This window comes from Tasmannia lanceolata, unplaced genomic scaffold, assembly GCF_043159265.1.
Source record: "Tasmannia lanceolata isolate RefF3 unplaced genomic scaffold, GAP_Taslan_0.1 ptg000013l, whole genome shotgun sequence".
Lineage (NCBI taxonomy): Eukaryota > Viridiplantae > Streptophyta > Magnoliopsida > Canellales > Winteraceae > Tasmannia > Tasmannia lanceolata.
The window spans coordinates 39,104,902-39,120,077 of record NW_027518690.1 but is presented as its reverse complement, the minus strand read 5'-3'; the positions used below and the strand labels follow the sequence as shown (position 1 = coordinate 39,120,077).

The following is a 15,176-nucleotide window of genomic DNA, read 5'->3' as shown; positions in this document are numbered from 1 at the left end:
AAACTCATTAACCTCGAGAACTTAAATCGATTTATCTTGTGTCTTTCGGAACCATTGGATTATGGTTTCCAATCTAAGAACCATTAGAGCCCAATTTAGGAATACTAGTGTCGTGCCGTGTCCTAGGTTTTAGGGAGTCCTAGAGTTAGGAGTCCAGCCTCATCACGGACGCTTGCTATGAATAGCAACCGTACCATAGGTCTAGTTACACTAGTCACCCAATCTTTCCTTAAGACAAGCCTAGTAAACTAGGGTGTAGGCAAACCTGCATTAGTCTAAGGAACAACTTGCATTTAGATAAGAATCATACAGCATCTTAGATGAAATCCTAAGATAATAAAATCCTCAACTTGAATTAAATAACTACTTTTAAAACTGTTGAAACAGTCAAATCCGTTTAAGTCGGTGTCCTAGTTGAGTTAGGCATAAGTAGCTTAGCTTAGGTGCACCGAACTACGTCGACTCTGATCCCAGTGAGGCTTGGGTACGTAGGCAGCTTGGATGTCTGATGGCATACCACCCGCGAGTCGGCACCACAACAAATTGTGGTGTTTTGTATATTAATTTTCTTGTAAATACTTAATCAAATCAGTTAGGGTTTTCCATGAAATTAGAATTCTAGGAGAACTTTCACTTAGAATGAATCCAGACAAATTAATAAATCAAGATACACATCTAGGATTCACATTGAAATTAGATTCTAGGATGCATGTCACTTAGTTCGCACATTAACATAGAGTTGAATGAGCCATTTAAAATAAATTTAAAAGAGTTAGCTTTTGGAATCGAAGACCGATTATCGGGCAGGAATGGTGCATGTGGTGGATAACTCCCCATACCTTCCATTCTTGTAACCAGGTAGCGAGTCTAGATTTCTGGTTAATTACGGGTCCTAGATCCCACATCTAGGTGGCGACTCTGTCAGTCTCTTTCGTGTGGAATTCGGATTGCCTTAGTGATCCCAAGTTTACAGGAAAGACAAATTCAAATCAATAATTAAAATGCACACGCCAATCGCGTGGGTACGAGAGACCAAGAGAGAGCGCGCGGCGGCTCGCGCCCCACGCCCCTCTCGCGGGATCTGGCTCCCACAGTCTGGCGACTCTGCTGGGGACCACCTAACTTCATTACAATTCCAAAGGATAACTCATTTGAATCTATTTTAACTGGCTCATGAAAACTCTATCTCTTTTATGCTTGTTAGATTAGTTTGTATGCTTTATTTTCTCATCACATATACTCAAACTTAATCTAACAAAACCTGAAGGCATCATAGATTGCGCGAACTTATTGCACACACTTACATCACTTTCATCTAAACCCCTGCATCTCACATGCACACACGTCCTATTTTAGGAACCCGGAGTGTTATCTAGCATGGTTGACTGGGATTTCATCACCTGGTGCCTCTGTGCTAGAGAAGCATTCCACCCTTAGCCTAGTACCTTTATGGTACGTAAACGGATCTCTTGTTCACGTACTGATACGCCGGACACTGGTACAGTATATCGAACAGGGATTCGCGCTAAGGGAACTCTTGGCCTTACCCCTAGATTAACCCACACATGCATGTAGTATACGAACACATGTGCATCACGTGTGTGAGCCTAGTTTAGGATATCCTACCTATTTGTGTCTAGATTAGGCCGTAGACCATCTTCTAATGGCTACGATCGGTCCTAGGTACACAAACAAAGTCATGAGTCGAGATCCTCTCTCCACTCCGCTAGATTAGGATTAGGGTTGATGCCTTCAGGTAACACTGATAAAATGTGCAAAGATTAAAAAACTTTCCCTTTGGGGTTAGGATTTAAATCCCATTCATTTCCAAAGATCTCATAGGATTAGTCATTCATGATCCATCCGTTGAAAGCAATCTTATGCTATCTCATCTCATCTCGATCGTACGATTTTTAATCTTATATTATCTGATTCGATCGAGTATCCATACTCAATCTTTGGATCAAGCATTCTCATCAGATCAAGTATTTCTGCCATTGCATCATGTATGTGTGTGTATATATATATATATATATATATATATATATATATATATATATATATATATATATATATATATATGTAGAGAGAGAGAGAGAGAGGAAAATGATTGTGAGCTTGAAGCTCATATAGCTTATATGAGCTTGAGGGCCCAAAACATGGGTCCCACATTTTTTGTGGTGATCCAAACCATTCATTTGCAAGGCCCCATCATAGATAAGGTGTGTACAAAATATCAGCTCCATTAGATCATCCTAACCCGGGCAAAAAATGGGCAAATTTGTGGCAAACGGTGTCTGTCCATTTTGCCCTCCACTTTTGGGTGGGTTAGGATGATCCTATGGAGCTGATTTTTTGTACACATCCTATTTATGTAAGGGTAGGGGTGTAAACGAGCCGAGCTTGGCCAGGCTCGGCTCGGCTCATTAAGTTCAAAAGCTCGGCTCGGGCTCGAACCAGGCTCGTGCTCGGCTCGGCTCGGTCAGGCTCGGCCAGGCTAGCGAGCGGCTCGCGAGCCTTACCGAGCTCGAGTTATATTAAGTTCACACCCCTCATCTTCCCTGGACAGCCCTATCTAGTGTAATTTGACTACTTTTTTTACACTATGGGGGGTGGTCCAAGTAACAAATGGGGTTCCAAAAATGAAGTGACATATTTTGCCTCCCCCTTTCACTCCCTGGACAACCCTTTTAGTGTATATATATATATATATATATATTTAAATATATGAAATTCTTAATGAGCCGAGCCGAGCCTAGCCTAAATTGGGCTCGGCTCGTTAAGGATTCGAGCCGAGCTCGAGCGAGCTTCCGAGCCCGAGCCAAAATTGACACCCTTATGTAAGGGCCTTTCAAATGAATGCTTCGGATCATCCTAACAATGTGGGCCCCTTATGTTTTGTGAGAGCCACCTCATATAAGCTTATATGAGGGCACCCTCAGGAACTCTATTCTCTCTCTCTCTCTCTCTATATATATATATATATATGGGGGTCGATTTATCACTGCCCAAATTGAAGCTCATAATTACTATAGTTACAAACATATACAATTGCTTCAAAAAATACAACAAAAAGAGAAGCAACCATCTCCAGAACATAAAGACAGCAACCATATGACAAATCCATACATTCTGGATGATGAGAAACAAACAATACATAACTAACATGTCAGTAGGGCCACTCAAGTGTGTATTCACCAAAATAGAAAAGGTCAGCTGGATTTTCTATTGTATACTGTCTTAAGTTTGGGTTAAAATGATGAATCTAGAGCCTAGAGAGATGAAAAGTTTCAAATTTAACAAGAAATTTTAAGCAAACACGAACATAACTAGTAAAAATAGTACAAAGCATGAAACACAATCATCAAAAACCAACTCTAGCCAAAAAAATAAATCATCTACATTGGGTTTAACGTAAGCAAGCTAAAACTTATATCTAATCATTAATAAACCTAACCAAATGTGTCTGAATTTATGAAATCCCCTATCGTTACCGAATGAAAACAATCCACTACATTCAAAGCTACTCACGGAGGCTCACACTAAATAAAGTACATAGTCTAATAGAAAGATGGTTATTTCATAGAAACAAAGAAGCTTAAGGAAACCATCAAAGCTCTAGACAACTGGTCTTCTTTGAAAGGGAAGTTGAGAACCACACTACAAAACAATAACACCTAAAAAACCCTTTATCAACACGAAGACTTGAAACCACTACATGGTAACTCATATCAGTTAACATCACGACAAAGCCATGCATGCAAACCTGCCACACGCCCTCCAAACCCACCCACCTCAAACTATAAAAGGGCACTCCAAACCTACAATCTCCTCATCCATCTCTCCGGTTTCTATAACAAAAACTTAGCTTATTGAGATCCTCCCTTTCTTCTTTTTTCCATGGCTAGTAATAACAGACCTTCTTTTCTACTACTCACCATCTTTCTCATCTCTCTACTGGTCCTTAATGCCGAGGCCCAGCAACAGACTGAGACCCGCCTGAGAGATGCCCGTCAGTGCCGTCTTGAGCGTCTATCTGCGAGCCGTCCATCTCGAAGAATCGAGTCGGAGGGTGGAGTAACCGAGCTTTGGAATGAGAATGAGGATCAATTCCAGTGTGCAGGAGTTGCGATTACGAGAAACATCATTCAGCCCAGTTGTCTTTCCTTGCCCAACTTCGCTCCCTCACCGCGCCTAGTTTACATTCAACAAGGTATGTGTCTCTCTGTGACCTTTTTTTTGTGGGGTCTAGTTATATAACTTGAAAACTCGACTCGACTCTGGAATGGGTCGAACTGACCCGGAACGAGATTGACTTGGAACGAGTGCCTTGTGACTCGGTAAAATTCGATCACAGTTTCCTAATAAAAAATGTTTATTCCAACAAAATTTAATTATCATATTTTTTTTAAAGGTTAAGCAGTTCGGTGATCTCTCCCGGTCTTTATAAAGGCCACTTTCTTCTTGCGTACTCTCATACATAGAAGTGGACCATATTCTACATTTTAACATGTAAAAATGCCATTTTTTAAAACCTGAGATTTATCTTGGAACCCGTTTTATTAACAAGAATAAATAGTTACAAAAGGAGGACATAGAACCTTGCCTCTAACCCAACAAGATATGTAAAAATTGTTGTCCATAGTGGTTTGGATCACAATTAACAAGTAGTGAACGGTAAGGATACTTTTGCCGAAATTCGTAGTGGGATCTTTCACTTTTTCAAGCCTGGAGAGTTGTGTACGAGTAAACTCATTTTACTAGGGTCAATTCAACTCGGACCAGTTCCGAGTTGACTCAATGAGTTTTAGTATTATTTTTACTAGAAATTGAATATATCTTTTAAAATGTACAGGGCGAGGGGTGCTTGGATTTTCTGCCCCCGGGTGCCCAGAGACATACCAGTCTAGTGGCCAATACAGGGGCAGCAAAGGTGGGCAACAACAAGCCGGAGAAAGTGACCGTGATCAGCACCAGAAAATACATAGGCTCCGACAGGGAGACATAGTTGCCCTCCCCGCCGGTGTTTCTCATTGGTGCTACAACGACGGCAACGAAGAGCTCATCGCCCTTTCTGTTACCGACTTCAACAGCGAATCCAACCAGCTCGCCCCCACACTTAAGGTATTTATGCACCAACATATTTATGTGGCTAGTTGTGTCAGGGAATTTTGAAAAATATAAAATATAAAAAAATGTTAAAATTAATAGTTTTAGTTGTGGAGGAATCTACTGTCTTAACGACAATACCTAGGCACTGTTTGTTTAGGATTATGATAACCAATTGTGGGTCCAAACCAATTATTGGACCCAAAACTATGTATAATTTTTGGTCCCATAATCGGATTGGGTCCCCCAATCGGTTGGCATGATCTGTTCGTGCTCCTTACCGGTTATTATTTATTGTGAATATATTTTATTCTGCTTATTACTATCATTTTCAAATCTTTTCACCGCTTAGCATATTTCTCCGAAAAGTTGATCACCAAACTCTTGTTGGGTGGTAATTTTGCAGTCGTTCTATCTTGCTGGTGGGCAAGCCAGAGGATCACAATCCCAGCAACAGCAGCAGCAGCAGCAACACGAGCAGGAACGTGACGACTATGCGGTGAACATAATCAGAGAATTCGACTCAAAAATTATGGCAGAGGCCTTTGATGTTTCTGAGGATGTGATGAGGAAGATGCAGAGAGCGGATGACAGAGGGTTCATCGTTAGAGTCGAGCAAGGATCGATGAGAATGATAAAGCCGGATGAAGAGGAAGAATACGAAGAGAAGTCCCGACGAGGAAGAGGAAATGGGTTAGAAGAGGCATTCTGCAACATGAGAATGAACACACAGCTAGATAATCGCAGAGAAGCCGACATCTACTCAAGGCAGGCAGGCCGACTCAACTCTGTCAACATGCACAAGCTTCCTATCCTCCAATATCTTGACATGAGTGCAGAGAAAGGCAACCTCTACCCTGTAATATTCTATTCTTCTACTAGTACTTAACAACTATGTCACAAAAATCGCCAACATGTCTAAAGTATAGCAATTTTATCGTAACATTTTGATAAAATGGCAAAATCCCGAAATAATCCCAAGAATTTAAAAAATATAGTGATATTTTAATTTACCGCAATAATATCATGATAGTATCACGATGTTTTGAAGATATATTTTTATTTTATATTTTTTCTCAATTTATATATTCTTTAGATATTTTAAAATAATTTTATTTTAATCCTTTTTTCCCGATATAAACCCAAAAATAATAATATATCCTCAGATTTTCCCTTGTGAGAAATTCCCAAGAACAATATTTGTGACTTAGCTAGTAATTGGTAGCTGCATCTTTTTCTTCTATGAATCTTCCTCTAATACTTGTTTTAAAAAAAATGTAATTTGTTGCAGAATGCCATCTTAGCTCCTCACTGGTCCATGAATGCTCACAAGGTGGTCTATGTGACAAGAGGCGAGGGCCAAGTGCAAGTGGTGGGTCACAACGGGCGAGCATTGTTCAATGAACGAGTAAAGGAAGGTGATCTCTTCGTGGTCCCTCAGTTCTACGTGGCCACGAAAAAGGCAGGGGACAACGGCTTTGAATGGGTGGAGTTCCAAACCTCGGCATCACCCATGAAGAGCCCTCTGGTTGGGTCTCGCTCTGCCCTCAGAGGAATGCCCCTTGATGTCCTCACCAACTCCTACAGGATCTCCAACAAGGAAGCCCAAGATATCAAATACAACAGGGAACAGCAACACATCCTTTTCCCTCCTAGTGGCCGCTCTTCATCTTAAAATGAAAGCTTTGTTAATAAACAACATGTTCTCTTCTTAATCTACTAAATATTAGAGGGTGTACTTATGGAGATAGATGAAGGTTTTGTTTTCCTCCTCTATGAATAAAATTGCTTATAAAGCATGTACGGGTGACTGATGTCTCTGTGAGACTAGTAATAAAGAGATGAGTTTTTACTCCATTTCTTAAGCAGAGTTATCTATGGAGCTTCTATGACTGTTGGAATGGGTGTTTTCATATCAAATGCTAAATGTTCTTTAGTGGCACCCCAATCTCATGAATAACAAATACCTAACTCATAGAAAATGACAAAAGTGTCCATAAAGAAAGTAACAAAAAATACCTACTTCTCATGAAAAATGACAAAAATAACACATCTCAAAGAAAAAGATATAAACACTCATGTCTTGTGAAATAAGATTAAAAGAACTAACCGACAGTGTTAGTAGCAGAGCAAAATCGCAAAAAACAACGTGTTCACAGCCACACCTACAACAATTTTTAAGATGATCCGAAGAACACCATATAACATGCCCCAGGATCCTTCTACAAAAGACCTTACATGTGTCTTGATCCTACTTTGGTGATGCAGGGAGTGTGGAGTGGCAACCCCAAGATAAAGATCAACACAAGAAGCGACTAAAATAATTTTCGTGGGGGTTTGAAAACCCATGCCACGGTTTTGAGAAAAACTCCAATATAACATGTGAAAGAGCCCATGCTCTCTTCACAAGTGATATCCCAAAAATAAACTTTATTCAATTTTTTTCTTTCTTTCCTCATGCCATTACATTAAATAGAGAGCAAAAACCCAAGAATAGCAACCTTAAATACTTGCCTCGCCATTATTCTCAATCTTCTAACTAAAGCAACACAAATAAAAAGTAGAAACATAACGAAAATATTCATAAAATAGAAATCACGTAATACACCTATACAATATCCGTAAAATGCATATAACTTAGCCAATCCAGTCCGAATCGCCTAATCTTTAGCTCTTTAGACAGGTAATCGAAAAACCTTTCTAAAAATACAAAAATGAGGCCAAAAGAACTAGATTTGATGCCTAAAAAAATACTACAAATAAAATGACGAAAATAGAAAATAGAAAAGTAAACCCGATAAAACTGTTTGGGAACCGATAATTGAGAAGATTGAGAGAAGGTTGGATACTTGGAAGAGAAATATTGTGTCTAGAGGAGGTAGGTTGGTATTGATTAAGGCTGTATTGGCCAATTTGCCTATATATTTTATGTCTCTTTTTATGTGCCCGGTTAGTGTTGCCTTGCGTATTGAAAAGATCCAGCGTAGATTTTTGTGGGGTGGAAATGAGGAGAAGAAAGGCATCTCTTTGGTGAACTGGAGCGATGTATGTGTACCTATAAAGTTTGGAGGTTTGGGCATTAGGAGGTTTAGGGAGTTTAACCATGCCTTATTGGGAAAATGGTTGTGGAGATTTGGGGAAGAGCAGTCTAATTTATGGGCTAAGGTGATTTGTAGTAAGTATGGCTGTATTCCGGGTGGGTGGGAATCAAAGGACGAATATTAGAAAAAGGGGTTGACTGCGTGGAGAGATATCTTGAAATTAGCTTGCTCCTTTAATCTAAAGGTGAGGTTCAGGGTCTATGGTGGTGATAGAATTAAGTTTTGGAGTGATGTGTGGTGTGAAGAGGAGCAGTTAAGGATCTTATTCCCTAGGCTGTATCGGGTGGCTGTTAACAAAGAAGCCTTCGTTTGTGAATGTTTTGATCGTAGTGGTGGTAAGTTGATATGGTGTCCTGCCTTTAGAAGAATCCTTTTTGAGTGGGAAAGTGAGGATGAATCTCGGTTGCGGCGGCTCCTTAATAAGTGCTATGTAAAACGTGGGGGTCAAGACAAAAGAATATGGACAGTGGAATCATCCGGCATTTTCTCTGTCAAATCTTTTTATAATGGTTTGATGTCTCCTTCTGTTCCTGCATTTTCTACAAAGGTATGGAATTTTCATTGCCCACCTCGGGTTAGTATCTTCGGTTGGGCTGTTTGTCGTCAAAGGATACAAACCATTAACTTCTTGAGAAACCGTGGGTTGTTGCTAATTGATCACTGCCCTCTTTGTCTTAATGATGGGGAATCTGTGGATCATTTGTTCATGCACTGTTCTTTCACCAGGATCATATGGAGATGTATCTTTTTGAGGTTTGGAATCACTTGGGTCTTCCCTAGAACTATTCAAAATATTTTGAGTATGTGGGGGTTTATGCCATGGAAAAAGAGAGGAAAGTTATTGTGGAATGTGTGTTTGCTAGCTACGTGGTGGGTGGTTTGGAAGGAAAGAAACTCTAAGGTGTTTGAGGGTTTGGCCAAATCACCTTATTATTTGTACATGCGGATTATAGCATTGGTCATATCATGGGTTAGATGTCTTCCATCCTTTCTTTTTGTATCGGCCTTTGATCTTTGGGAACATTGGAGGGAAGTGTGCTTTAGTACTGAGAGGAAAATTAACATAGTCCAAAGATGGGAGCCTCCGATGCTAGGAATGTTGAAAATCAACTTTGATGGTGCTTGTTTTGGAAACCCGGGTCCAGCGGGGGTGGGCGGTCTTTGCCGTGATGAGTTTGGTGAGATTCTTTGGGCTTTTTCTGGTCCTATTGGTGTGTGTGATTCTTCTGAGGCGGAAGTTAAAGCTGCCTATTTTGGGATCAAGAAGTTGAGTAGAGAAGTATTATACCATATCATTGTTGAAGGGGATTCATTGAATGCCATTTGGTGTTTGAAGGGTGGTGTAGCTCCTCCTTGGAGATTTTTGGCGTTATTTGATGAAATTGAGGATTTTGTTGCAGGTTCGGCTATTGTCTTTAATCACGTTTGGAGGTCGGCAAACGAAAAGGCGGATGGGTTAGCCAAGCAAGGAGTTGGGAGGGAGAGTATTCTCTGGTTCGATCATCTTCCCCCGTAATATAATCTTGTTATTTTTATTGTATCTTTTCTTCTTCTTCTCTGTTTCTTCTTTCTTGTTTTTGTTCTCTGGGTTGCCCCTTCTCGGGTGCTCCCTTGTCATTTTTTCTTATTAATGCAAATTGCTATTTCAAAATAAAAATAAAAATAAAAGACTTAATCCACACTGCACGTTCTGCATCATTTGGGAACTAATGTTCCTAATCTAAAAATTCCTCTTTCAAGTCATTCATCCAGACATGTTGCAAAACAACAACTTGAAAATGCTGCAAGAGCTACCCACTTGTTTGTTCATCACTTCATCGTCATCAGTGCTTGCTTCAATTCACTGCTTGATTGCTTCAATGAGATGTAGGCTATGTTGTTCTTTTTCATTGTTAGATTCTAGTTAACAAAAATCAAGAAGTATAAAACACACTGTCCTTCCTTTTGAAGCTTGAACACTTCAGTTGATGCAACCAAGGATTGAATCCTTTTAGATGCAAGCGGAGGACCATTTTAGATATGTTCGAAACTTCATTTTTGGACGAATGCCGAAAATGCTGTAGCGCTGAAACTTCAGTGGAAATAATATGTCAAAACATAAAGTTTGGACTTTTTTAAGGCTCTGTTCACTTGTTTTCCCAGGAAAGGAAAAGAAAATGTTTCCCGGGAATCTGTCGTGACATTAGGAAAAGAAATCCAAGGAATCTGTGCAGGAAAAGGTTTCCCTGGACTGTTTCTGGACTGTTCACTTGCGCAGGAAAAGGTTTCCAGGGAAACTGCTTGCCCTTCTTTTTGCACTAGTTTTCCCGGGAAACGAAATCCGAGTGTTTTTGGTCGGAAATGAGATCCTAAGGCTCTGTTCACTTGCGTTCCCGGGAAAGCAAATCCCTGGAAAACAGCCTCTTTGACAAGACAGAATTCTGGTGTTCACTTGCTTTCCCGGGAAAATAGAATTACACATGTGGAATTTCTACAATAAGTCAAAAAATGACATGGAAAAGCCCATTTCCCCCTCCCCCCCTTTAGGCTCTATTCACTTGTTTTCCTAGGAAAGGAAAATAAAATATTTCCCAGGAATCTGACGTGGCATTAGGAAAAGAAATTTAGGGAATCTGTGCAGGAAAAGGTTTCCCTGGACTGTTTCTGGACTGTTCACTTGTGCAGGAAAAGGTTTCCAGGGAAACTGCTTGCCTTCCTTTTGCACTAGTTTCCCAGGGAAACGAAATCCGTGTGTTTTTTGTCGGAAATGAAATCCCTAAAAGGGGGGAAAATGGGCTTTTCCATGTCATTTTTTGACTTATTGCAGAAATTCCACATGTGTAATTCTATTTTCACTGGAAAAGCAAGTGAACACCAGAATTCTGTCTTGTCAAGGAAAAAAGAGGTTATTTTTCAGGGATTTGATTTCCAGGGAACGCAAGTGAACAGAGCCTTAGGGATTTCATTTCCGACCAAAAACACTTCGATTTCGTTTCCTGGGAAAACTAGTGCAAAAAGAAGGGCAAGCAGTTTCCCTGGAAACCTTTTCCTGCTCAAGTGAATAGTCCAGAAACAGTCCAGGGAGACCTTTTCCTGCACAGATTCATTGGATTTCTTTTCCTAATGTCACGTCAGATTCCCGGGAAACATTTTATTTTCCTTCCCCGGGGAAAACAAGTGAACAGAGCCTAGCGCGGCGGGGGGGGGGGGGGGGGAGGGAAGGGGAATGGGCTTTTCCATGTCATCTTTTGACTTATTGTAGAAATTCCACATGTGTAATTCTATTTTCCCTGGAAAGCAAGTGAACACCAGAATTCTATCTTGTCAAGGTCTTGTCAAGGAAAAAGAGGCTGTTTTCTAGGGATTTGCTTTCCCGGGAACGCAAGTGAACAGAGAAAGCAAAATTGATATAGCTATTGCTGCACTAGCAAGTGGCAACTAGAAAACTTCAAACCAGAAATCTACAACTCTTTCAGGAGCGATATTTTATATTTACATCTTAAAAACATCTGCAGAAGAACTAGTACATAGTCCATCCATGTTTTTTTTAGCCGGAATTAAAAAGCTCTGGGCAAGCCCGAAAATATATTTTAAGTAGGGAGAAACAGATGGGGATAGGGGTGCAGCTCGGGTCGGGTTCAAATTCAACCCGAAAAAAAGACGGGTCAGTCGGGTTGAGTTCGGGTCGGGGTCGGATTGAAGGTTTGGACAACCCAACCTGATTGAAACCCGACGTTTTTTTATGAAAATTTTCTTTTATAAGCTTAAAAACTCAGGTCGGATCGGGTTGGAAAAATGGGTTCCTCAAATCGGGTCGGGTTGGCCTCAACCGGAACGAGTTGCACCCCTAGATGGGGACAAACCGCCTAGTCTCACCTAAAATGGAGGGAACAACCCCATGACAGACAGAAAACAGCAGGCATGTGAGACCTGTTAACAACAATAGAAAAACAACCTTTACAAATAAATCTAAATGAATAGGAAACAATTCAGAACCCTCCAATGACCCCACACAAGTAGAACCGCTACTGTCACAGCAAGAGATTGGGCAAACAAACTAATCTGTAGCACTAAATATATATAATATATGATGATCGCTTGACTGAATGGTGAGACCACAAAGTATATATAGTGCCGTTGATGTAATGGACTCTAGTTTCTTGCCTTTGCACACTTGAAAACAGGAGGACACCGGCATAGCGCCGCAACAAAAATTGCAAAGATTGGGGAACCCCTGACCATCACATCTGCCAGAAGTCCCCCTCATAGCCGTGGGCATCCCTCTCAAGAGTGGAACACCCAGTTCTCCTTAGCGTTGCATGTGATGGAAATGTAAGCTTGACCACTTGATCACCTATTTACTTGGCTCTTGGATTTTCTATTTTGGAAGCTTGTAGGTAGCAACTTTAACTTGACTTGACCACATTGGAAATCTCCTTTGTGAGAGTTAATGGCCTAGGGACTTAGTTTCTTTGTTTTGGAATTATGTAATATATTTACTTTTCCTGTGTTAGTGTGTTAGTTGTACATACGGAAGCTAAGATTAGTTAAGTCTTGTTAATCTCGCATTTGGAATGTATGATATATTTTGGGTCATGTATCTTCATCATATGTAAGTCATTTTAGTGAAATTCAAATGGTCTTGAGTAGTATAACAACTTGGGCTACTTTCTTTGTGTTTGGCATATCAAGAGAAACAATCTTCTTCTCTTGAAACTCATCTTCTCCCTCCAACTTAGTTGGTTTCATTCAAACAACATGCTTAATTGGCTAAACCATCTGCCACTTTTTTTTTGTTGTTGGAAAATTAACATTTATTAACATGAAAAAGATACATCCATTGGGACAAGTGCCCCCCCCCCCCCCCCCCCCCCCCCGCCCAACAATAGAAACAGGATCAGAACATGTTATATATTTTGATATACATTGGTTCTAAAGCATCTGCCATTGAATTTCCTTCTTTGTATTCGTGTTGAAACACCGGAGATAGGATTTCCATGAGAGGATTTATGGACAACAACAGTATTAGAGAATGAAATCAAATCAAGATCAAATATTGTGATATTAGAAGATTTGATTTGATTGGGCTATATTGGTTGGTTGGGTTAGATTAGGCAAGTGAATTAGATTAGGATAGTGTCTTTCCATAATTATCTTATTCTCTTGCTATATTTATCATTTGAGTGTTCTATAAAAACACTTCTTGTGCTTAATGTAAATCATCCAAGATTAATATAATTGTCTATTATTTTACATGGTATCAGAGCATAACGATCCTCTGCCCTGAGCACAATAGAGAGTATTGTCTTCCTCCGGCGGATGGCCGATGTAGCCGTCCGTCCGACCCAAATCTCTTCGCTTTCTTCCGCTCTCTCTTAATAGCTCCACTTTATCAAACCATAAGTCTAGCCTCTGTCCCTTCTTTTATAATTCCTAGTTGAATTTATACCCATGTTTTCTTAGATCTAGCCCCACCCTCTTTTTAATGCCCTGTACAATTTTTTTTGGCCGATATTTGCTTCATCGTTTTTGCCGCTAATTGATGCCCATCTCTTCATTTTTTTCCTCATCTTTGTGGCCCATTCCGGCATTGGTCCATCGTGACCTATTTCTTGTCCGGCATTGGTCCATCGTGACATATTTCTTGTCCGGCATTGGTCCATAGGGACCCATTTCTTGCCCATTCCGGCATTGGTCCATAAGGACCCAATTCTTGCCCATTCCGGCATTAGTCCATAAGGACCCAATTCTTGCCCATTCCGGCATCGGTCCACAGTGACCCATTTCCAGAAGGTTCGGTATTCAAAATCGGCCTAAATATGACTCGCTCATTCAAGCTTGAGTCAAATCATGTTCATTGAAGCTCTTCGCTGCTCATCTTTCATGCGGCACATTTTTCAACAACATGCGACAATCATCTTTGGCAATATCGGCAACATACATCGAACGGACATCAATTGTGGCAGTGTGCATCAAATTTACAAATTTTTCTATTTCTTTTTGGGGATATCTATTGTAATCAAACGTATATCGATTTTCAATCCATACGTTTGAGGGGGCATATTAGAGAATGAAAACAAATGAAGATCAAATATTGTGATATTAGAAGATTTGATTTGATTGGACTATATTGGTTGGTTGAGTTAGATTAGGCAAGTGAATTAGATTAGGATAGTGTCTTTCCATAATTATCTTATTCTCTTGCTATATTTATCATTTGAGTGTTCTATAAAAACACTCATTGTGCTTAATGTAAATCATCCAAGATTAATATAATTTTCTATTATTTTACAAACAGAAGATGGACCATGGGTGGCTACCATTCTAGAAGGGAGATCCATGAGAACATTACTGCCCGACTCGATATCCTTGTATTGAAAATATTTAGAGCTTTGCAGAGGCGCATGCCATCCAACATCGCCCTCGTTTTTGTCGCCACATTGGTGGTTTTCCCATAAAAATAATAGAATGCCAAGACCATTGTTCCGTTCGAATCTCGAATTATTCCTCCACCTCTTGCATCTCCTGGGTTGCCCCAATATGCCCCATCAATGTTCAATCTGAAAAACCCCTTCTCCGACCTTTGCCACCAAATCCACACACCACGCTTCACCCTCGACCTGTGGGCATCAACTTGTTAACATCCAGAGAGATCCTATCCTCCAAGATAAGTTCAAGTACATACAGAATAAGCTAGATTGATATCATGTATATCATTCAATACCACCAACCAACTCGATCATCCTTGAAACCATCAAAGCTCTAGACAATTGGTCTTGTTTGAAAGGGAAGTTGAGAACCTCACTACACAACATTCACACCTAAAAAAGCCTTTATCAACACGAAGACGTGAAACCACTGCATGGTAACTCATATTAGTTAACATCACGACAAAGCAATGCATGCAAACCTGTCCAAGAGAGCTGCCACACGCCCACCAAACCCACCCTCCTCAAACTATAAAGGGACACTCCAAACCTACCATCT

The 15,176-nt window shown here is 40.3% G+C and overlaps 1 protein-coding gene across 1 annotated transcript; it reads left to right on the top strand.

Annotated features, from left to right (window-relative positions):
* The first annotated feature begins 3,833 nt into the window (after nucleotides 1-3,833).
* On the top strand, nucleotides 3,834-6,974 carry LOC143890073 (11S globulin seed storage protein 2-like). The gene is made up of 4 exons (XM_077394615.1): nucleotides 3,834-4,213; nucleotides 4,856-5,124; nucleotides 5,516-5,968; nucleotides 6,401-6,974. The coding sequence occupies exons 1-4, from the start codon at nucleotides 3,901-3,903 to the stop codon at nucleotides 6,782-6,784; spliced, it is 1,419 nt and encodes a 472-aa protein (XP_077250730.1). The 5' UTR covers nucleotides 3,834-3,900; the 3' UTR covers nucleotides 6,785-6,974.
* The last annotated feature ends 8,202 nt before the right edge of the window (nucleotides 6,975-15,176 follow it).